This window comes from Cebidichthys violaceus, unplaced genomic scaffold (assembly GCF_023349555.1).
Source record: "Cebidichthys violaceus isolate CVI_PGR_0920_01 unplaced genomic scaffold, fCebVio1.0.p SCAF_2, whole genome shotgun sequence".
Taxonomy (NCBI): Eukaryota; Metazoa; Chordata; class Actinopteri; order Perciformes; family Stichaeidae; genus Cebidichthys; species Cebidichthys violaceus.
Window position 1 is genome coordinate 18,503,390 of NW_027176372.1, and position 24,171 is coordinate 18,527,560.

At 42.2% G+C, this 24,171-nt stretch overlaps 2 protein-coding genes across 6 annotated transcripts in view; one reads left to right on the plus strand and one right to left on the minus strand.

The window, feature by feature from the left end:
- flrt1b (fibronectin leucine rich transmembrane protein 1b) overlaps positions 1-6,917 on the plus strand; it is a 32,573-nt gene extending 25,656 nt beyond the window's left edge. For all 3 annotated transcript variants that reach the window (XM_068714946.1, XM_068714947.1, XM_068714945.1), the window contains exon 3: positions 1,953-6,917. In XM_068714946.1, the coding sequence (XP_068571047.1) occupies positions 1,968-4,169 (2,202 nt within the window). In that variant the 5' untranslated portion in view covers positions 1,953-1,967 and the 3' untranslated portion in view covers positions 4,170-6,917. The remainder of the gene's footprint in view (positions 1-1,952) is intronic.
- Positions 1-24,171, minus strand: part of macrod1 (mono-ADP ribosylhydrolase 1) — a 98,425-nt gene that overhangs the window by 71,449 nt on the left and 2,805 nt on the right. For all 3 annotated transcript variants that reach the window (XM_068714951.1, XM_068714949.1, XM_068714948.1), the window contains exon 3: positions 23,657-23,764. In XM_068714951.1, the coding sequence (XP_068571052.1) occupies positions 23,657-23,764 (108 nt within the window). The remainder of the gene's footprint in view (positions 1-23,656; positions 23,765-24,171) is intronic.

Consider the following 24,171-nt stretch of genomic DNA (forward strand, 5'->3'; position numbering starts at 1 on the left):
AGGACGTGTCGATAGGAAACCTTGGCATGTAGGCAAAAACACTCATACAGGTTTGTGCCAAGAGGTATTTATGAAAGGGAAGCGGGGATAGTGTAGCACCAAAGCATATGCTAGTTGATATTCATAAAGCATTCCCAATATGGTCTCAGCTCCTACCTTGACACTCCCTCTTGTGTGCATATGTTCCTCTCTCTTACTTTCTCTGTCTCTCAAATGCTGGCGACGCCTGGAAATAGTCAGATTTAAGCTAAAAATACCATTAAGTAAAGAGATAAATAAAGTCTGGGTCCGTGCCGAATTGCACGGCACAGGCAATCTTTTTTACCCTTAAAAATCAAATACTGCCTGTGTCGCTGAGACAGGGGCTGGTTGTTGTCTATGCTGATCTCTTTCTCTAACACACGCACACGCACACACACACAGGTACACAAATGCAGCTATTTTTTAAACCCATCTTACAAGCAAAAACAACACCATTCTTGTTTTTGCAGCAAACTCAGCTGATACGGACTTGAGTCTTCACTGCCAGAAACTCATTTCCTCTCTCCACCACTGACTGACTGTCCAACTCTCCATCTGTCACCTCGCCTCGCCCCCCCCCCCCCCCCCCCCCCATCCTCTTCTATTGTTGCCATCTCTTGTTTGCTTTGCATGGATTTTGACTGCAGCCAAGGGGCCATTTTGCATCTATCGCCGAGTTCACATACAAGCAAACACACATACACATGCATGGGTGTGTGCGCAGAAGGGGAGGGAGGGTGGGGGGGGACTTGCCTTTAGAGAATTTGTTTATCAAATGTGCTGTCAAATCATGTCAGGCATTTCACATCAGGGCACATTTTCTAGCCTGAGGCCACCAAAAACAAAGGATTCAAACAAGAGTACGCCACTATGTAATTTCCACAACTTTCACTACTGTACATTATTCATATTCTATAAATAGTGTGACGTGAATGTGAGTGCACAGAGATCACTTTATCTGAATTGTAAATTCACGTTATTGATGTTAGTGTCAGGAATTCGCTAGGAGACAAGTCATAAAACATAGACCGAGGAACGTATTAATGTTGCAGAAAAATGCTTCTCTGTAAAATATCTCACTAAAACATTTCTGGGGATTTCAAGACCACTTGCCTGAATAATTTATAGAAATTTCACGAACAATAACAACCAAGAGAAAACATGCATTATACATGTCAGCTTGTACTGAGACTGCTCTGTATGTGGATACTTTGTTTTCAGTATGTTTACTTATTTGTGTGTGCATTTCTTGTTGTGTGTTTTTGGTCACGTCAGACAGGCACATTGTGTTTCTGAATATACAAGCCAGAAACCTGCAAAATTCTTCTATTCCATTTCTTCATTTACATGTATTCTCTTTATAATTTCATACGAAGGTCAGATATAGTGCAGTCACAACAAGTTCACCACTTCTGGTGTCTTCAAAGAAATCAACAACACTGTGGGCAATTAATCTGATTTCCTTCTCCCCGATCTCTCCATTTTAGTTTCATGTCACTCACTCCGTTTCAGTTAATCTCCCTGGAAAAAAATGTCACCGTCCAATTTTCTCCATCTTTGTCATCCTTTTACCAATTCTTGTAATCTTCCTCGCCTGCTCACTCCACCCTTCATCGCACTTTCTGCCTCTAAGTGTCCGTTTGTCTTCTGCTTGGTCGCTCTGACCCATATAATACTAGACAGCCCCTATAAAGTATGTCTGCCCATTTAATCCCCAAATCTTCTTCACTTGATAAAAACGTAACTTTTAACATCAGGTACAAATTACAGCACGCTAGACGGAAATCAATTTTTTGTGGTTTGTCCTGCACTATATTCAACTCTTTCTACTTTCTTTTTTAAATGTAAAAGTGACTTTGACTTAGAACGAGTGAGTTAAAGCCTTTGTAGTTGTTTTAATCCATTTTCCCTTATTTTTGTCTTTCAATCAGGAGCTGAACACCAACATGGCAGCCGAGAATATTGCTGAGCTCCGCGATTGGCTCTTTCTGCTCCTCCTGTGCCTCACCTTATTGGCTGAGGTGCTGGAATTGGCGGCAGCGGCAATTGCCATGGAGACGGGCGAGGGAGACGAGGGCATTGTTTGTCCCTCAGTGTGCCGCTGTGATGAGGGTTTTGTCTACTGCAACGACCGTGGCCTCAGTATAATTCCTCCACTACCATTAATGGCTGCCATCCTCTACTTGCAGAGCAACCGGCTGAGTAACGCTGGCCTGCCTCCCTCACTGGAACGTAGCACTTCCATACGAGTGATTTACCTGTATGCCAACCAGTTGGATGAATTCCCTATACACCTCCCGCCTTCGTTACGGGAGCTCCATTTGCAGGATAATAATATACGAACGTTACCGAGATCAGCTCTGGCCAAACTACCATTACTAGAACGTTTGCACCTGGATGATAACTCTATATCCACAGTTAGCATCCAGGAGCGAGCATTTTCTGGGACTCCACGGCTTCGACTACTGTTTCTGTCTCGGAACCACCTATCAAGCATCCCTGCAGGCTTGCCGGCATCCTTGGAAGAGTTACGACTGGACGACAATAGAATCAGCACCATCCCCACACATGCCTTCCGTGGGCTCTCCTCCCTGCGACGCTTGGTCCTGGATGGGAACCTGCTGGCCAACACGCGCATTGCAGATGACACCTTCTCCCGTCTCTCCAACCTGACTGAGCTGTCACTGGTCAGGAATGCGCTGCAGTCTCCGCCAGTCTACCTACCTTCCGCTCACCTTGTGCGACTCCATTTGCAAGACAACGGAATGACTCACATGCCACGGGGGGCTCTGGACGGGATGCGGCGGCTACAGAGGCTGGACCTGTCAGGAAACAATCTGACCACTCTCCCACGAGGACTTCTGAAGGACACAGAAAGCCTGGAGCTGCTACTGCTGCGGGGAAACCCCTGGTACTGTGGCTGCAACCTTCGTTGGCTCCACGCATGGCTGCACAGCCGGGGGTCAGCGGTGACAGTCAGGGGTCTGACCTGTCAGGGGCCCGAGCCTGTAAGGGGGCAGGCCCTCAAAGAACTATCCTCCCTGATGGAGCAGTGTGAAGGCCCTGCTGCTGGTCCCAGTACTGGAATGGGGATGAACCCAGCAGAAAAAGATGGAGGAGGAGGTGAAGATGGTGTTGGAGGGGGCCAAGCAGTGGCTTCAGTCCCCCATGGCAGCACCACCACTACCTCCCTGCTGGTCCCCACACAAGGTTCCCTCTTCACCCTGCGAGCCAAGCGGCCGGGCCTTGTTATGCCTCTGCCTCCTGGTGAAGGGGGACAGGTGTCTGGAGAGGCCCTGGAGCTGACTGTAAAACCTCTCTCTTCCGACAGTGTACTAGTGAGCTGGCTGTGCCCACAGCCGGCACCCTCCTTCCGCTTGTCGTGGCTGAGGTTGGGAAGCAGTGCAGCTCTTGGCTCCATAACAGAGACTCTGGTACCTGGAGAGAGGAGGCAGTACCTCCTTACCCAGCTTACCCCACGCTCCCATTACCTCATCTGTCTGCTGCCACTACGACAGGAATCCTCCTTTGGGGGTTCCAGCATGGGTATATCTCGAGTTGGCAGCATGGACACAGACAGTAAAGACTCGGCCCCGTCCTGCGCTCAGATAGAAACGGGAGAAGCTCTGGTCAGCACAGGAGGGGAGGGTTCAGATAAAGAGGGACAGGACTCAGAACTAACAGCCCTGCCATTGGCTGGGATCATAGGGGGTGCCACAGCATTAGTAAGCCTGCTGTTAATCTTTGGCATCTTCTGCTGGTATGGACAGAGAACAAGTTACGTGTCCGGGGACTCAGGCACATACAGCAGGGGCCGGGGTGGAAAACATTATGATGACTATGTGGAGTCAGGCACCAAGAAAGACACTTCCATCTTAGAGATCAGGGCCCCTCCTGCAGGGTTTCAGATGACAGCTATGGCCCATCAGCCCCTGCAGCCTAAGCTAGAGGATGTCACTTACATCCACACCATTTTCCCCTCTTCTTCCTCTTCCTCCCAAGCCAACGGGACCTACCGGAGCAGCCACGGAGCCGGCAGCCTCAATGGCACCATCCTCAGCCAAACCAGCCACCATCATGCCACTTATGGTACCAACCGTGGCTACAGAGAGGGTGGCATCCCCGACATAGATTATGCCTACACGTGATGATACAGGGACACACTATCTGAGCCACGAATGCCGGGAGCCATTTCTATGATGACGACCCCTTGGCTGGTGGCCATGTTGTCCTTGGTTTCCAAAGTACCCTCTGTGCCTCTGCTGGTTCAATTCTGATTGGTTTGCTATGTAGAAAAGACTGATTTCAGCTGTGTTGATTGGACATTGCTATTGAGTTACAGAAGTAACAGTCCTACTATATTCTACTACTGTATACTACAATATACAGTAGATCCTTCTTTCAGCCCTTCTTGTAGTTATAAATGGTTACGTTTTCTCTTTTGGATATCTCAGTGTCTTTCAAACCTACTGTTCTTCTCAGCTCATAATAATACACAGTAACTTATTTGAGGTTGATATACTAGGCTTAGCTGATTTAGCAGGAGATATATTTATGAGGAAAAGGCACTTGATGTGTATAGAGATAGCTCTCATATCTTCCTACCAACTGTAAGCTCTGTGCTGTATAGATAAAAGGGATGACAGAGGGAGAAATCAATGGTTGTTATAACCCACAGATGACAATGCATCATGGTTGACATGAAAAGATGTGTTCCTAGCCCCCTCTCTTCCTCTGGTTTACTCCCTTTTTTAATTTTTCCTCCTTTCAGCCTCATTTTTTTTTCTGGCGGAGGCTCTTTCCTTTTATTTCTCTCGTGTCTTTTGTGGTGCCGTGAGCAGAGGACGACTTTGTTCTCGCCAAGGGAGCTGACAGCTGTGATAAGAGTTCTGACAGAGACAGGAGACAAACCACAGCATGGGGAGACTAATGAGAGAGAGAGAAAGAGAGAGAGAGAGTGGGGGGGGGGATGATGGATAGATGGGTGGTTAGAACAGAAAATAAGACAAGGGGAGAGGGGTGCTGTTTGGTGGATGGAGGCACTGAGGGAGGTGTGATGGCTTAAGGCAGAGAGCGAGGACAGAAAATGAAGGAAAAAAGGGACGATAAGTGAAAAAAGGGCGTGTGACAAATTCAGCGGCATGAGGTAAAAAAAAGCAGACAAAAGGAAAAGAAGATGGGGTACCGAGAAGGGTGCGGGCGGGGTAATGAAGAGGGGTGACAACTGTAATAATGTGACATCATAATTAAAAAAAATGTCTCAAGTTTAAGTGTATCCACTACTACACTCAGCAAATACCTGACTGCACGTTTCCTTCAAGAACTGATGTTTTCAGTTGCCTGTGATCATTACAAGTAAAAGACTCAACCTTATGCGTCATCTTCTATCTTCATCATAAAATGGACCTGTTTACATGCCAATGTTTGTAGGAACACACAGAGAAGAGAGGCATAGCAAGACAATCAAATGATTGCCAAGACCGTAGGACAAACAAGTAGCTCGAGAAGAACGGCTATTAAAAGCCTCTCCCACAGAATTAAGAAAAAGTATGGACCCATTCACCCAATTTCTTTTGTGGTCTGGTCTCATTATTAAATTTCCTTTGCAAATGAAGTGAGAGAAATCTAATCATACATCTTATAATAGTAACTCTTTATCATCTAGAGCCTGGTTAAATCTTCTTAATTGAAAAGAAGTTTTAGCAGCTAATAATATTTTGGTGGAAGTTGGAACTACTACTATTATTACTACTACTACTACTACTACTACTACTAACAGAATGGCTTTAAAACTAGAGATATTAAAGTGAGAGCTGAGACGAAACGATCTATTAAAACCAATCGTAAGAAAATCTATTTTGATAAATGATTAATCATTGAAGTCATTTTCTAAGCAAAATTGGAAAAATATTTCCTTCAGTTTAGAGTATTTCATAGTCTTGTGTGACAGTTGACTGAATATTGGATGTAACACACAATTTTAAATCATGGCCAGTAAATTGTTGTGATAGAGACGGGGCATTTTAATTTTTAGTATTTTAAATTGAAATCAAAGTAAATGAAAAAGTAGTACTTTAATAGTACTTTAAAACAACTGAAATTTCAAACTTGATCTGATGCATTCTGTGAGTAGGACGTCAACTCCATTAGTTTACTCAGGTCCATTTTTTTTCTCAACTTCATGTTTATTGGGACAAAGTTAAACAAATACACATTCCAGTTATTATAAAAAAAAATCTTTTAAATTCTCCTGAATAAAAGTCTAAAACTTGCCTTCCATAGAGATTTCCTTTACTTAGGTCGTCCAGTTTAAGCCGTACTACAGCATGGACACGGGGATCACAGCCTGACCGCTACACTGTGCAGTTTAACAGGCGAACAAACACACTGCATGAAGCGGGAAGTGGCACCTGCTCTCTGACTCTCACTGACCCCACTAATATACTTTACGGGAGGAGGAACTTCAAAGGAAAATGCTAACAAACAGCCAGAGATCAAAAGAGGACGAGGACAGAGTAAAGAGAACTAGAGAGCGGAGGGAAGGATGGAGATTAGTGATATAAAAGGAAAGAGAGAGCCCTTTTACTTTCAGTAGCTCTCCTTCTCTTTTCCAACCTGTGTTACTGTGTACCAGTAATATTGGACGAGCTCGGTGTGAGTTTATTTAGGGTTGTTTTTAATTTTTGCAGCATTTGTTTTTCTTACTGTCTTTTTTTTTAAGAGCACTGAAGCTTCCTTTCATTCTGTGCAGAAATCCTTTTTCCATTAAAAATGTCACCCTCAGACGTGATAATAAAAAACAAAAACACTCTTATGTATAAACATAAAAATGGGTGCAAAACGCTATTCCATTTATCATCTTTTTTTCTACACAGATGAATAAAGACTTCTAAAAGGAAAAATAGTTTCAAGAGTTTTCTTTGTGTGTGTGTGTGTGTGTGTGTGTGTGTGTGTGTGTGTGTGTGTGTGTGTGTGTGTGTGTCTGGAGTTCATTAAATTTGAAATAAACGCTGGAGATATCAAATAATGCACTGGGATGGCTTAAAAAAAGTGAAAATCAATGGAAAGCTCAAGATGATTAATATGATTTATGGCGAGACGGAGTGGACCTCGTTAAATCACACACACTGCGATGAATACATCAGTGGCTCCGTTTGGATATGGAGGAATCTGCCAGCCCAAAGCGGACGCATGTGTTGTCATCCTTAGAGGTTTGCATATTAGCGTGTGTTGTATGTTTCACCAAGCAACATGAGAAACTGTGTGTGTGTGTGTGTGTGTGTGTGTGTGTGTGTGTGTGTGTGTGTGTGTGTGTGTGTGTGTGTGTGTGTGGATGAGTTTCTGCTCTGTGCTTCTGAAGACATGTATCTCATTCCAAGTGAGTGCTAATACTTGTGTAAGCATGGATCAATATAACGAGCGGGGGAGTGTATAAGTGTCTATCTTGGAGTAACTGCTTGTGTCGGGTGTTTGTGAAAGAGAGGGTCAGAAAGAAATGTACTCCTTGTCGACGGAAATGGGTTTTAGTACAGTGTGTCTGTGTATGACAGTGAGATAAAAATCGCCTTGATATTAATGTGTATCTAAAGGATTTGCAATTACAGGTCTGGGTGTGTGCTCTAAATGTGATGCAGCTGTATCTCCACGTCTGTGCTCTTACCGACAATGCCCCGAGTTCTCATCCGTCATTATGGAGGCCTTTCTCTGTCGCAGTCCATTATCATCTCCAGCTTAATTATTCCAACTCACATTACTCCCAACAAAAAGATGTATACTCAGAGACTCGAGCGCGTCGAGTCTGTGCTCGAGCGCAGCAACAAATGGGATCAAAGTGGATTTTCCAGATATGCCTCCATTGTGTTACTGCAATAGTAAAACATGCTCACGATATCAAACGCGTGCCACATGGATCGTGTATGCAAGCGCAACTTCAGTTTCAATGACTTTCCTTTTAATTCAATCTATTCATGAATACCTTGCTTCTATTTCTTTTAACAATTGAGCCCAACTCACCAATTTGCAATAAAATGGTCAGTTGCATTTTAAAGTCCAAACTCGTTGTTTTCTTCACCGCAGGGCTGTTAAGAGTGATGTAAAGCTGCATCGCACGATAAAGTGCCTTCCAGTGTTTGCATGCATTATAAGCTTCTTTACCAAAAGGTCAATTCATTCCTATAAATACATGCATTTGGAGAAATGTATGCATGCATATATACATTACCTAAGCTATGTACAACAAAACAGAATAATTTCTACACCACAATGGTTTTTGTCCCCCCCCCCCACACATACAAATGTTCCTAAAAGTTTCAGTTGTTATTCAGGTGAAAATCGAACTGGACTGTAAGCTGAAATCACAAGTTCATGTTCGTTTCAGACTGCAGATTGAACAGCTAAGGGCTCAGAGGAGAAAGACATAAACAGATGCAGTATATGGACATTAGAGTGCACAGTGGCATGTAACAACGGCAACACACCTTTGTGCAGTCAGAAAGTCCATATCTGAATCACACGGCATGCATCAACAGCATTGGAAACAATATCTCACAGATTTGCAAACCCTCTGACCCAAATCACAACTTCAACTGTAACTCCAGTCGTGGTTGATGGACACAAACCTGTACACCTTTGAGTGACAGGGGACTGGATAACAAACGCCCTGACACGTTTCTCTTCACACACACGGCAAGAAACCGGTGAAACACCTCAGAGGTATGGACCGATCCAACAATAACAAAAGTAGCGATGGATGGAGAGGACATCGCTGGAGAAAAACAAGGCAGAGAGAACAAACTAAGACAACCTCTGGGGGATTATAACGACAGCATCTGTATGCATTATGCTGTCTGTCAGAGAGAGAGAGAGCCACTTTAGTGCCTCTGCAAGACGACGCTAGCGAGATGGAAGCAAAAAAAATCATCTGCCATAACCACGCTGAAAGCACGTATAAAAAGATAACCAAATTGCCCTTGTACTGCAATTGTCCTCTATTCAATTTCCCAGCCTGGTGTGTTTTGATCTTTTAATTTAGCTAAATTATGAGCCTCTACGCCACTGGATCTTTTTGTAACCTTGCTTTTAGGAAAAAAGAACGTCTGAAATTGAAGAAAATTAAAAGCATTTATAAACTCAAGTTGCCTCATTCTCTTTTTTTGAGACTGGCATTAAGTGAATAGTTGATGGATTCCTGTTCTTCACATGATAAACCGTCAGGCATTCAGTTTCATCACCTGCCTTCAAGTGGAAAGTGAAGAGAAACAACTCTGAGCTGAGGAGCGCTTCAGGCGTGGGGGTCCTCCAGAGCTCTCAGCCTTCACTCATGGTCGGCTTACTGCCCGCCTCTCCGGGGCTCTACACTCTGGACCGCACCGAGACCGCAACACTTGTAGTTAAGGCAACTTGAGATTTCTCAGGAGAACCAACTCTCTGCCTTTCTTCAGCAGAGGCAGACACATCGCAGCCAAAAAAATAAATGAATTCTAGGAGCACAGTAAATTATTCATTACTTGGTTGAAAATCCCACAGAGTGGTTTGTGATCACACCAGAGGTCCAGCACACACAATGCGCTGTTGGTTCAAGGCTGCACAATTTAATGACGAATTTAAAAAAACATCGACAAATATTTCACAAATATTTCACAAATATTAATCCAACCGTAAATTATTTTGCTGCTCTCTCTCCAATGAGATGACTTGGATGGCAGCAAACACTAAAAAGATAAAGAAGGTGATATTCTATGATTTTCTTTTCATGCGATATACCATTTTTATCCAAAAACTGTTTAAAGAAACATGATAAGTCAGGGCTTAAGGGCAGGGCTTAAGGAGTCAGAAATTAATGAAACATCCCTGGTTGGAATAAAGCCCGGGGACCTTGTTGTTGGATGTCATTTCTCATCTCGATCCCTTCATTTCTGGTTATCTTTCAACTGTGAACCTGGCAATAAAGGCAAACAATGCCCAAAAAATACTAATAAAAGAAAAAGATGAAGAAAAAAAAAATGTTGGCTGATATTCAGGTTTTTGGAGACGTATCGTATCAGCGAATGTGTTGGCCAATAAAAAAATAAATTACAGTTGAAAAATGCTGAAATTGTGTATGTTAGAGGAAATGTAGAAACATCGTCGTACATTGCATAGTTTTTCCCACCGAAAAGCATTAACTTTACTTTTCAAATGCAAAATGTCTCGATCAGTAATTACCTCATGTGGAAGGTATCTTCATCAAAAATATTGGTGTATGTAATGTGTTTAAAGTATGTGAAAAATAGCATTATCTAAAATATTACTATCTCCGCAAATAATGCATTATTTACTCCAGTTTGAGTGACATTTGCTAAAAACTACACAACCATATTTCTTCTGAAATTATTTGGCCATTTTAATAATTAAAGTATACATTGGTTTTAAAAGACGGATGATGTCTTAAGTATGAATGAATAGGCTAAGAGCAGAGTGCCATCCACAGGTTGAAAGTCAAAAAGAGACACATTGGCATTCTGTTGGTTGGTTTTGGTCGGTTCGTGGGATTTGTAGGCAATAAATACAAATATAGAAAAACACCAGCCTTTAACTTTGCAGAACATGCTCATCATAAACATGTGAAATCTGTGTTTTTAATGTATTATCAACTTTAACCTTTCATAAAACTATACTCACACCCACATAATTATGTGCAAAGATTAACAACACACACACACACACACACACACACACACACACACTCGCAGATAACTGGCTTGCTCATCATGAGGAGACAACGAACCCATCACATGCTGTTGATCTTGCAGAAGACACAGAGAGTAAAGGGTGTAATAAATCGTTTCACTGCTCGACGTTCCTGAGATTGAGGCGTCCTTTGTATCTCAACGCATCGCGGTGTCCTTGACTTTTTTTATGACCGAGAAATTCACCTGCACTTATATACACCAGGATAAATATTCTTCATTTTTAATCATCAGGGTGTTAAAAGTGAATTGACAAAAGAAATATTCTTGTTTGTGTACTGAAAACAAATATTGACCAGGGGACTTAAAAAACTAAATATCATGCTTTAATTATCTAAAATAATTAAAATAAAATGGCACTAGTTGAATGGAGTACCAGTTTAACAGCTCAATAAATCTGTAGCTAGGATATAAGTCAGGTAAATGGGTGACAATAAAATGTACTGTGCAGTAAAAGCTACAACCACATGTTCATTCTCTCTTCACTGGACTCAGAACATACTGAGAAGCTGAACACGATGTTGGAAACACTCACTATGTTACCTCCATGCACTACATCCACAACTTCACGTTCAACTTTCAGCAAACATCAGATACTGTACAAACCGATGCACTGATTGATCAACCTCTCTGACAGGCCAGGTCCAACCCGTGGACAACGGCGACAACAGGATAAGTGGATAAATTGTCCCTATAAATAGTCTTGTCATTTCCTAAGCTCTGATAATGCAGCCGGGGCGGCAACATGCTCATCGGGCACCACTTCACAACAATGTCTGATAGATCGCAATTACAAGATGGTAATTCAGTGCAGTGTGTACTCGCTGTACTCTCTCCGTGTCGGGTGTGTGATTATGGGACAAAAGCATCGTCTGATGAGGACATGTGAGCAGACAATGCCGGGGCCCTTGTATTTGCTGGTGGAGAGAAGGGAAGAGGACTCTGGGTTAGATTAAAGCCCATTTTGGAGGTTCCAATGATACGCCCTTTGTACTTTGCTCACTAAGCTATGATTGCTAAGATGAGAGAAAGTGGCGACTTTTTGTCAGGCTGCATTACACTTTATTATTAAAATAACACTGCCTACAATGAGGATAATCTTCCCCCAATGTGCTTTTAATTTCCACATCCAATTTCTTCTCATTCCGTCTTGTGTGTCTCAGTTCTAGTCAACATCGCTTGCACGGCCGGTTCACTGAAACAGATTTGGATTCGAATGCCAAAAATCCTAAATGAATAACATCAATCCTCAGAGGTTGATATACTCATTAAAAACAGCCATTTATCAGGTGATTGTGGACGCACTTAACTTGCTTTTTTTTTTCCTTTTTTGAGCTGTTCAAGTATTCGACCTGAGCAGCCAAGGAGACGAGGACTTTGGAGGCACAGCCAAAGACTTAATGCTAGACTGATTACTGGCACTAAAGCCAATATTTGGAAAAAGGTGCACTATTATTGTCATAAAAAACTGGGAATGCAAACGATTATTGCTACACTGAGGACTGCATTAAGTGAGACAGCACAGAAAATTGAACTCTGCCCCACACAAGGGAAGACATACACGTCTGACAGTTGGCCGCTTTACAAACTGCACATTATTGTCTCGCTGTCACAACCTCGGAGGACTGGTCACATTTAGCCGGCCATTTTGAACGTCAAATGAAGCGCCTGTCGGCTCGTCTGACAGCATCTGAAACACACTGATTTGAATTTTTCTAAAGCACTGCATGGACAAACGTGGAAGATCATATTAAAATGATTATGGTGGGATTTTTGCGGGGATCTGATCCCAAAAAGGATGTTTTATCAAGTCTGTGGAAAATGACATGTAGGCCAGGACATGATTTGATAATTGCAGTACGCCACACTGTGATTTAAATAAAATGTTGATTGATTGTGCAGCCCCAGTGGTAAAGCTAAGTCGGATTTGAACTCTCAAAACTGTCTTTTCATGCCTCACACTATTACTTCAGTTGCTCTCAGTCCAACGTAATATCCAGTCGACATGGAAGCTACTGTGGCAGTTGGTAGGAGCAAGAACTAACTTAAGATTCAGGTCTGCAGCCATCGCAGTCATTCAGAACAGATGTAAACATTTCTGTGTACACTTTTGGACGATCTATTTCAGGTGAAATTCCCCGTCGGTCCAGCTTTGAGACTGACCGACTTTACCATAGAGGGAGCAAAGATAGCTAAAGTAAATCCAGCAACGGCTTCCCATGCGGAGGATCCTAAAAGGAGTCACAACGGTGCACCACAAACCAACACGGTTGATCGCAGCACTTGTCCTGATGACAGAAGCTCTGATGGGCCAAGTGCTGATGATCAAGCTGACTCCTTTTCCTCTTTTACTCCCTCACTCACTCCATCTCCTTCAGTCTCCCACATCGGCCCAATCAGGCTAATGATGCTCGCACTTCCTCCATCCCTTCCTGCTCACTAAAGTGGCAATTGATTGGAGGGGTGGGAAAGCTTTTAACAAGGGAGGGGTGGGAGAGAAATAATTAGCACGAATGAGCTTTTCTGCAAACTCTTCCAGTTTGGCTTTTCTTTCTCCGTTTATTTACTGACCCGGACAACATTAGGGATTAACTCTCCAAGGGTATGTTAACTTCTCAATGTCAGTGTGTAAATCAATCTGAAGCTGTAAACTGAGGCCCGTTTGTCTAATGCCACTGTCTCACTCCTCTCGGGTCACATCCCTGCGATGATGTCTTAATGGAAGCGGTAAAGAAAAAGAACGGGGAAGGGAGAGGACGAAACTCTGGAGATGTACCATAAAGAATCGTAGCTTTTCCTCCATCCTCCCACTCAAATTGAGACACAAACTGGACATCAGAGTGTCCCGCGGAAATTCGGGCACTGAACCTTGAAAGCTCAAATTTTTCAGCACACAGAGAGCATTAATGTTGCTGCCCAAATGAGCAGTAAAGTGGTCTTTCTGACAGTTGTAACGTAATTAACTCGGACAGATCTAGACTGGAAAAACTGGAGCAGTAGCACTGTCTAAATTCCTGCTGCAGCCAATTCACAGAGTCACTGCAGCCTCCAAACTTCGCCCATGGCAAAGGCACAGACACAAGAGGACAGAGTGGACATAACGTGACTTCAGCGCAGTGATGAAAAGTCTGAGATACAAGCACCTAAGATTTAAGCTAGGAAAAGATCAGGGTTTGTAGCATTAAGAAACCTCAAAAACGTGCTAAAAGGAAACTAGCAGACATCTACAGCTGAACATTAAATTACGTGTCAGTCACAAACAGTTTGGTGTACATTTTAAAGTGAATTTGAAGCATATAGACCCTGATTCCTGATGCCTTAGATTGTTTCAAGCCTTTAAGATATTAAATACGCCTACAGCTTTTAATTTACATTACCAACAAAAGTGAGCTTTAAGTGGGCGTGAAAGAGCAATTTTCTGTTCATTCGTTATGTATTTTTAAATCATAAGGAGGATTAAGTGAAAATCCACAAAACAAATAGAGAGGAAAATTACTATAGCTTAGATATGAGCTCTCTTCAGAAGCAATATTACTGTACGGGGACCAAGGTAATTATAGAAAGCGCGTCTCTTCAGTGACAGGCTATTCTATTAATATTAAATCTCCTTTTTATTTATTCCACACTAACAGGTCTATAAAGAAACTTTTTTTAATATGCACAGCTTCCTTAAAGTCCAGTCTTCACTACAGAAGAAAAACATTATACTGAAGCCCATTAATGGTTGAGAGAGTAGCTTTGTTTACACATTATATGCAGTAACTTAAAGGTCCCGTCACTGCTGTCTGTGGCTGTGAATCAAAGATGAAGCCCAGTGGTTCTACACTACAGAAGTAAAGCGACTTTGCTACAGACTCGAGCCTTTAAGCATGTATTAATGGATTACTCTTTCATTTGATAAACTGAAAATTAATTGGTTACAGTTCAGAGATAATACCCCAAAATGTCTGTTTCCAGGCTCTGAAATGTGAGGGTTTCCAGCTTTTCTTTGTCTGACATGATAGTGAACTGAATATTATTTGACAGCCGTCACGATGTCTACCAGTTGCTATTATCTGTTATCTTACCCATTGTTTGTTTGCTTGTGGTCCTTCCCATCATTCTCCACTCACCTGATCTTTACCTGCCCCTAATTCCCCTAATCAGCTCAATCGATAAAGGCCACTTAGGGAATAGATTGGACTTTTGTTTTAGCATCCAGCCCTCCTGTTCCACCTGCCTGCTGATGTTTTCTTACCTGCCTGCCTACTTATATTTACTTAAGTACTGTACTTAAAGTTGCAACCTCGAAGATTTTTATTTAAATAAATTAAGTCACTTTCATTTGCCTAAGGAGGTAACACAATGATTATTGAGCCCATGGCCTACTGATGAAACAATTGCAATATTTATGTATTTGGAGAATTATGGACTGGGTGTCCGCGGTGACAAAAAAGTGCTGTATTATAGTTTTTCTCTATTGTATACACAATGGAAATATGCACACAATTCTTAAACATAGTATGTTAGTATGCTTAGATGGTAGAAAGTGTTTGGATATAGAACTTCCAGAGAGGGTTCAAGGTGGAACCATCACACCATAGAAAGGTTCTCTGTAGAACCTCTCATCGGGTGGAACCTTTCACAGATGGTTCCACTCTAGGTTTAACCCTTTATGTTGGGTTCTAGGTAAAACCCTCTGAAAGGGTTTCAGGAGGAACCTTTATAAAAGCTAATAGTACAATATTACATGATACTATAAGATTATAATGATTTTTCCTATAATAATTGTGTACCTGAAACTTGAAAGCAGGACTTTTACATATGGTGGAGATATTGTGGTATCGCTACTTTTACAAGCTCAAACAAAGCGTTCGGCAGATTAATTAACAATGAAAACTGTAAGTTGCAGGCCTACTGAAGGCTCATATAAATGTTCTCAATTTAAGAATGATCTAATTCTGCAGTAAAAGCCAGCTGCTCCCTTTCACAAAGACATATTTTGCACAATAATAAAACATTTTTCATAATCAATATAAACTTTTTAGTATTCTTTGCGGTACTCCATAAGTAGTCATCCCTGCCTTTGACCCTGCCTATCACTGCCTCTGCTTACTGTTGACCTCGCTGATTAAAATCCATACAGATCACACTCAGATGGATTTTCCCCAGACACTCTTTTATTGGATTTTGCACAGCAAATCCTCTTTCCACTAAAGATAAAAAAAAAAAACGGGTTAACGTCACGCTGCTCGATGTCCACCGCTGTATTTTCTAGTGGCTGGTAGAGAGGTGAGGTGATCATGGCAGGGCTAAGTTTTCACAGCACATCGTATTTACTCTGAAGCATCAGCAAAGCCAATTTGCCTCTGTAAGTGCATGTGTGTGCGGACAGTTGACAGGCATATTGTGAGAACATGTCCATTAGCGCTGCTTCACAAAACACAAAGTCAGCGCAGTGGGGATACTTCTATAGGAACTAGAGCTAAGGAGGTACTGTTACTACGGCAGGGAGAAACAGTGCACTTCATGAGGGATCTGTGACCCGTTCTGCTTCATAGCAGCAGCATGTGAACCCAATTTACTTTTGAACAAACACTACAACTCTAAATTAATTCTTACAAAAGTAGAAAGGTCAGCTGAGAGGAGGTAGAAAGTTTTATTTCATCTTCATTATGCATCAAAACACACACACACACACACACACACACACACACACACACACACACACATAAATACACTCAGGCTCTTTCTATAATATCTGTTTTGAGGTTTTCTCAGAGCACACCATATGAAATATCTGTAATAACTTGGTGTGACATTTTGCATCTTGCAATATGAGCCTGTCCTAAGAGGAGCTGACAAGAGCTCGAGGGCAGATGTATGGTAACGGCAGCAAAGAGAGTCACAGGGAGCACACACTGTGGGGGCCTGTGGGACCTCAACAGTCTCCGTCCTGGGCCTTCCATCACTTCCTCTGACCCCCGTTACTACCAGGGAGGCTGAGTGGATCACAACAACACGTCCCTCTTGATTAAAACCTTGGATAAGTGACTTGATGAAAAAGTGGCAGCCATCTACGGATGAAATGCAGCCTTGAAAACATTAATTCCTCAGGCGGGAGGGGGAAAAAAAAAAAATGCTACAGCTGGCTACAACTTGATTATCCTCTAATAAGTGCTACATGATGTGCATATCTTAAACAAACAGACTATCAACAGCTTAAGCACTGAGACTGGAATAAATACTGAGGCATTCAAAGTAGATCTGTGACAAAAATCACTTAATCCTTGGCCTGATGCTGGAAAATCCCTTATAAAGTGGTTGAGCATGCAAAGATTTCCACACTATGTCCCCTATTACTCCAGTCAAATGAGGAAAATACAGCTAAGGTGAGATCTGAAAAAAAAAAAAAAAAACAATTTTAGCCGCTCTGAAGCAATTTACAATAAGTCAGGGCTGACAATCTTCCATACGCATACAAACGGATGTCTGCCAGGCTGATTTTGGCGCCGAGCGGGGCGCTAAGCTCCATTGACAAAGCCAGCACAGAATCAGTGAAGCCCTGCAGAAGGAGTGTGATGCTGTGCCACCATAGGGTAATGCTCCTGTGAGGGGTTCTACCTGCAGAACCGAGGGGGTCGCCGGTTTTATCCTCTTAAAAATCACGATCACTGAGCTCCTCTCGGTCACCTTTCTCCTCCAGCTGTTCTAGTCTATGTCCTGTCTGTCTGTCTGTCTTTCTGGGTGCACTCGTCCATGCCATCCCAAGGCCCCTGATCCTTCATCCTCTTCATCCTCTATGACCCCCAAACCCCCACTACAGCTGTTAGTCATCATCCGCCACAGACTCCTCTGGAATCAATAAAAGATGCTCCTCCGCTGGGTTGAATGTACATTGCACACGAAGGAAGCATCCAAGCTCAGAAAACACTGATGTTCAATTATTGATGCTTATCCTACACACCCATCATGTAGAGCATTGTAATAATGAAACATTAAGTTGATGTTGGAAGGTTTCTGTTGCACTGATGTGTTCAATTCAACTTTTTAACCATTGATTGACTGATCTGAAACCAATCAATCTTTACATTTTAAATAAAGTGACACCTCCCTCCGCTAACATTCACAACCTAAAGACATTTAATTGATTGTTACATATGACGAAGAAAATGAGTAAATCCTCACATTTGAGAAGCTTGAATCAGAAAATAGTTGCCCATTAATTCAACTAATCGATCAATAGATATAATATAACATATATAATAGATATTATTGCAGCTCTAAAAAGAGAATATATCTACATTTTACAGGCAAAACTAATAATCAATCAACAAGGAAATAATCAGCAGATTTATTGATAATAAATTTAATTATTTGGAAACTAGATGTGAAAAATTGGAGTTGTCTTCAAGCACAAGACATTTAAATGTTGTAACGCGTTCACAACAGCAGTTTGTGCCACTAAAACAACTGGAGCGAGGCAGCGAGGCGCCATCACTTGACAACTCAAGCACCAGGAGGAACCAACGAGGCAAACATCAAACATCTGTCAGGCAGTCGAGAAGTACTGTGTGTTATAAGAAGCTATGAAGACGGAGAACCCAAGAAGAAAAACGTTAACACTCAGAGAATCTTTCCACGTTCCAAAAAAAACAAACCGCTTCACAGAAGCATGTTGAAAATGTGAGTGAAAAAAAACAGAAAAAGAGGAAAAGAAATCCTCCGAACAGTCAATTAAAATTGTGATTTCATGCTTACTGTATTTCCCCTGAAGCAACTCAATATAAAATATGTGAATGCTAGTGTTTATTTATTGATTTCATGTTTTTCATGTTTAAATAAATATGACAAACAGTTGCATTTTCCCTCACAGTGTTTTATTATACTTCACCTGAAATAAAGAGCACCTCCTTTAACGTTATTTCTATGAAATATAATATTGTACTTTTTAGGCTTCAGGGAAAACGCAGCAAAGGCCTCATATTTACTGATTGATCATTGAACGTTCTCTTTGCAATAATTAATCAGACCGTATCCAGGCTGAAGTTAGTTTGACAATCACCAGTTATGAGACGAAGCTGGTTTGACGTGCATATTTGCCTGCTTCATTGTCACTATTAGAATGGTGTGAGGACACACGCATAATAATAAAGCACCTTGTTTTACTGTTTCTTCAGACAGCAGATCTGATTTTATGATCAGCGTCGTCTTATGTATTCATGAAAATATGATGCATTTGTGATGACGTCTATACGTCATTTGACTTCAAACCGAGTCTGCCTCTGACCTTTGCATCGACTACACATCCAAACTTCCATTATTAGACTCTGATCAGCGAGTTAATCCTTCACACAGCTTTCCAAGTCTCCCGTGAGTCATAACCGGCTTGTTTGTGCTTGGATAGAAACTCTCGTCCTTGGTCCTTTTTAAAAGCTGTAAGTGAGACAAAGAGTTGCTGCACCTACACATTCTCCTTCCTGTCTGTCAACACTCCGGCCCCGCTATCCCTCCTCTCAACCGTCCAGCTTTCTTTCTAGGTTTCTTATCTGACAGGAAGTTACAGTGTAGTCTACAGACACTCGCTCTCACATACATCCTGTCTGCACCTGCAGGCCACAAAAACTATTGGCTCTAATCTTGTATCTCTCAGCTGTTGCCACGGTGAGTAGGGTTTCCAGCGCCAACCAACAGCTTTATCTCTGACCTGCAGAGGGAAACCTGGGAGACCCTATCTCATGTGCACACAAACATGTCGCACACCTGCACTCAAATCACATGCAAAAGTACGCCGCTCACACACCGCCCCTCCTGATGTTGCACCACACACACACACACACACACACACACACACACACACACACACACACACACACACACACACACACACACACACACACACACACACACACACACACACACAGAACCAAGTTCATGTGCGCTGTCTTATTCTGGCACAAGCAGGTATAGCTGTGAAAAGGTGTAATCAAGCAGAAATACACGTATGTAATCTTGTCAACACATCCAAACAAAGGTGTGCAACGGTGTCAGTCCTGCATAATCGCATAATCTCACACACACACTCGCTCTCTCAGCAAGCAGAAATTGTGACGACGACAAGTAGTTTGAGCTCTAAAGACTGAGATAGAACCAGAATATTCTTTATCACTTGACGGTGCACGGCTTAATTTTAGGGACAGTTTTTTATAGCCTAGCCTGAAAGATTTATCAGCAGACTTTGCCGCTGCATTTACTCTCATGGACTTTGCTCCACTGGAAAAGAAAGGAACACTTCACAAAAAATACTGAGAGAACTTACAGTATATGTCCAGTTTTCAAATCTTTTTCAATTAAATTTTAACTCTCCGCGGGAAAAAATGAATGTCTTTTAATGTCAAACACGATAAACACGGCGGTGGCTGAGAGTGCTGGAATGGAAATGAGGAATAAAACTTTTGCGAGTGAAAATGCAGCTCAGTAGAGCTAAGCAAATTTGCATTTAATCAATTTGAAAAAAGGTTTTAATGCAAAGTTAGTTGCAGAGACGTCGTGTACACACACACACACACACACACACACACACACACACACACACACACACACACACACACACACACACACACACACACACACACACACCCCCCAAGAACTCATCACTCCAAAGACATTTCATTGTGCAATCCATCTTAATCAGCTAGCCCATCAGAGACAATATATCCTCCCCTCCATCTCTCTCTCCTTCTCCGGACGGAGTGATTGAGGGGTGTAAAGAGGAGGATGTTTCTGCCCGCCGTATCCTCCCCCCAATGCCCCCCCCCCACCCCACCCCACCCTCCTCGCCAGGACGGCTCTTAAGTGCTTGTGGGTTTTTATGTTTGTAGTGTTTTATAGGAGTGGGCAGGAGCCAGGGGCTGTAAAAGTGTGGAAGGATGGAAGGAGGATGGGGGGGGGGGGGGGGGCGTTGGAAGGGGAGGAGAAGGGGAGGAGAAGAGGAGGAGAAGGGGGAGGAGTGGAGAGTTACTGTAAATCCGATCTTTATTGAGAGCGACACAAACGACAAACAGCGGCCGCCCAGCCTCCCTGCAACGTCCTCCTTACCTGATCAATCAGTGCTGACTGAAGGAAGGAAGGAAGGAAGGAAGGAAGGAAGGAAGGAAGGAAGGAAGTAGGAAACAGGGTGGAGCAGCAATTTCCTTAGTTTCCACCTGTTCATTCACAGGTCTCCGGTGCTTCTGTGTCTGTATCTGCATGAATCCACATCTATAATAGGTGTAGATGTGGATCCATGCCTGCCAGTATAGCGTATAATTGGCCGCAGTTGGACTCAATTGAATGTCTGCTGCGTTATGAGCTAAATTGTTCTTCAAGGCCTCTCATAGCAGCCAGAAAAAGATCCACAACACTCCCCTCCACATGTCAAAAACCACAGGCGCTGATTTGGCTGCTCATGCTTTGCCGTTAGATCTGCAACAGGAGGATAAGCTTGCAAGCAATTCTTTTTTTTTTTAAATGAGCGTAACTAACTGTCTCTTTTCTAATTGTTCTCTTGTCCCTCGATGTCTGTTTGCTTCTCTCTTTAATTTTAATGTCATATCTTTTTAAAGTGTGACCGACATCGCTGAAAGCCTCTTAGTCACTCAGTTAGTCATCGACTGAAAAGGTCAGACGCTTAGTCGACAAAGTGACTACGGAGACAGTCAGCCAGTCAGTCACACAGAGAAGGATGATCGAACTCTGCTGACCGAAAACCCCTTTGTGGGTACCCTGTACCTGCTTGTTGCCATGGCAATGCAGTCTGAGATTTAAATACTAGCCCATGTCCTCTCCCTGCCTCTCTTTTATCTTCTTCTTTTCACTCCTCCAGACTCTCCCCTCGATTTTTTTGTGAGTCGGTGCGCTGAGTGTCTGTCACGCTCCGTCTCGTGTCTCATCTGCCGTTGTTGTGTTGTTTCAGCCTCCCTCCCTCACCTTCCCTCGTCCTCTCTGCTAAATGACACTTTACTGGCCGTTTCCTCTAGTTAATTCCATGCTACTTTGCATCGTGCCACTCTGTAAAAAGCTCTTGTAAAACACACATCGGGACACAAAGTCGCCTCTACAGACACACACGAGACAAATTACAATTACTTACTGTGTACACACACATAATGACTTTCAAATTCACAGGCAGATGCATGAATGCTTGCTTATTTGCACACACACACACACACACACACACACACACACACACACACACACACAAGAGTGAAACATCAACATATTCACTGGAAGCTGGCACAGTGTACACCTGCTGACAGTCAGCTGCCAATGAAGATCTATCATTTTCTGCTAAAGCCTAATCATCAAGCATCGTTTAGGCCTGCCTCACTCTCCACCGATGCAGCATCTGTGCCAACACGCCGAGTCAATTTCCCCCAAATGCACAAACAGCCTTGTGGGAAAGCGTCTTCAGTGAATGAACTGGCTTTTGGCTCCATCTAATGGTCACCGGAAAACGCTCTAATCCCACTGGTAAGCACTGGAAAACAACCGGTGGGAGGAAGTGTGTTATGTGACCAAGTAGTATACGTGTCTTTAAAAAATGTGATTATATGACTCATTTATTCAAAATGTATTAGGTTAGACTACAGTATATACTGACTACTTTTTCTAGAGTTGGTATCAGCTTTTGTAATTGTATAACTGGCCGATAGTACAAAGGTTTCTCTATGGAAAGCCTGAATAATTACATGTCAGTATTAATAGATATGTTTTCCTCATAAGCATTGATATTTCTATTATGAGTGAACTTGGTACAAATACATATTCTTATTTTCTGCAGCAGATCATTCAAAATAAATAAATAAATCTCCTCAATAAAAATGAGGAATTGAACTCAATTCTTGTGTTTTTGTTTTGTGTGTTCACATCAGCTGAGACAATTAGTCAATGTATCAATTGACGGGAAAATATTTGGCAACAATTTTGATCACCAAGTATAAGTTATAAATTGTTTAAAACAAAGAAAAAATTACGAACATGAATATTTCAAAATTAATATCTTTGGGTCAGTTCGACAAAATAAGACAAAACGTTGTGCTCTCATAACTCGCATTGGCCTTTTTTTAACAACTGATAATAATGAACAGACTAACTGATAATGAAAATAATGACGATTTGCGGTAGTAGCCACCAGTTAATGCAGAAACATCTGAGTCTTGTTTGGTTGTAATAACAGATGTCTCTTGTAAACCACTCCTGATGTGGTACCCAAATAAAACTATGGTTCGCTGTATTCACCGACTGCTGATTTGACCAAGGAGTTTGTATTGGCCTTTAAAAATCACTTCTGGTTATTTCACACAGTTCCTTTTCAAAGCAGTTTGTCCACAATCTGTTCAGTACTGAGGCTTCACATTAAAGCCACCTCTGCTTTCAGGTAGCTTCTCCTACTTTTGAAGTTTCCAGGGGAGCCAGTCAGCAAATCCTTCCGACTCTAAACCCTTTTAGTGTTCTTGTATTCTTGTGTACTCGCTACTTTAAAGAAAACTGCACCATGCAAACCTGTTGGTAACCATGTAAAAGCCTGTAGCTGTCCCTCCCACACACTGAGAAAACATCAAGGCCATAATGAGCACAAACCAGCCTCACACTTGTTTTGTGCTAAATTTATGTACAGTACATTCACATCGATGCAGCAGCTGTATTCACTTTAGCACCAACTTTGTAAATACCTAATCCGTTATCATATTTCCTCACCGGTTGGCTTTCCTCTTCGTATTTTACTTTACTTGTTACAAAATGAAGGAAATAAAATGCTTTATCTGGTTCATCATTTGACTTGATCATGTGTGAAAACAGATCGTTGGTGACCATGTTGAATGACTAATCTACACACTGGTCCAATGAAAAAAAAACAACACTCAACTCGCTCACACCCACACACATACCTGCATTGACAATAGCATCCACCTCCAGCTTGGTGATGTCACCGCTGTAGAGGGAAATCTTCTGGTCCAACTTTTCATTCCTCTGGTAGAGAGTTTTTTCAGAGGCGCCTGACAATGAGAGACACACACACACACACACACACACACACACACACACACACACACACACACACACACACACACACACACACACACACACACACACAGAGAGTTGTATTTACCTTGTTAACTTGAATAAAGAATATGTCTTGGTGGTTTGCTCCTATACCTAGCGTTAAAACAATAACACTGTTTATATTAATATAATATTTATTATTTCTAAATGGGTGGTATCTAAAGTCGTATAGCTATAATATAGAAAAGGATGCATTTGTTTGACTTCTTATCAAGCAAACAGTTCTTGGTTTATGGGTATACTGAGTTAAAGAGGAGTTGTTAGGTAGGAATAAGGCCTAATTTAGCCAAACTATAAATATTTCCAAATAGCTGTCATCACAGCAGTTTGAATTGATGGG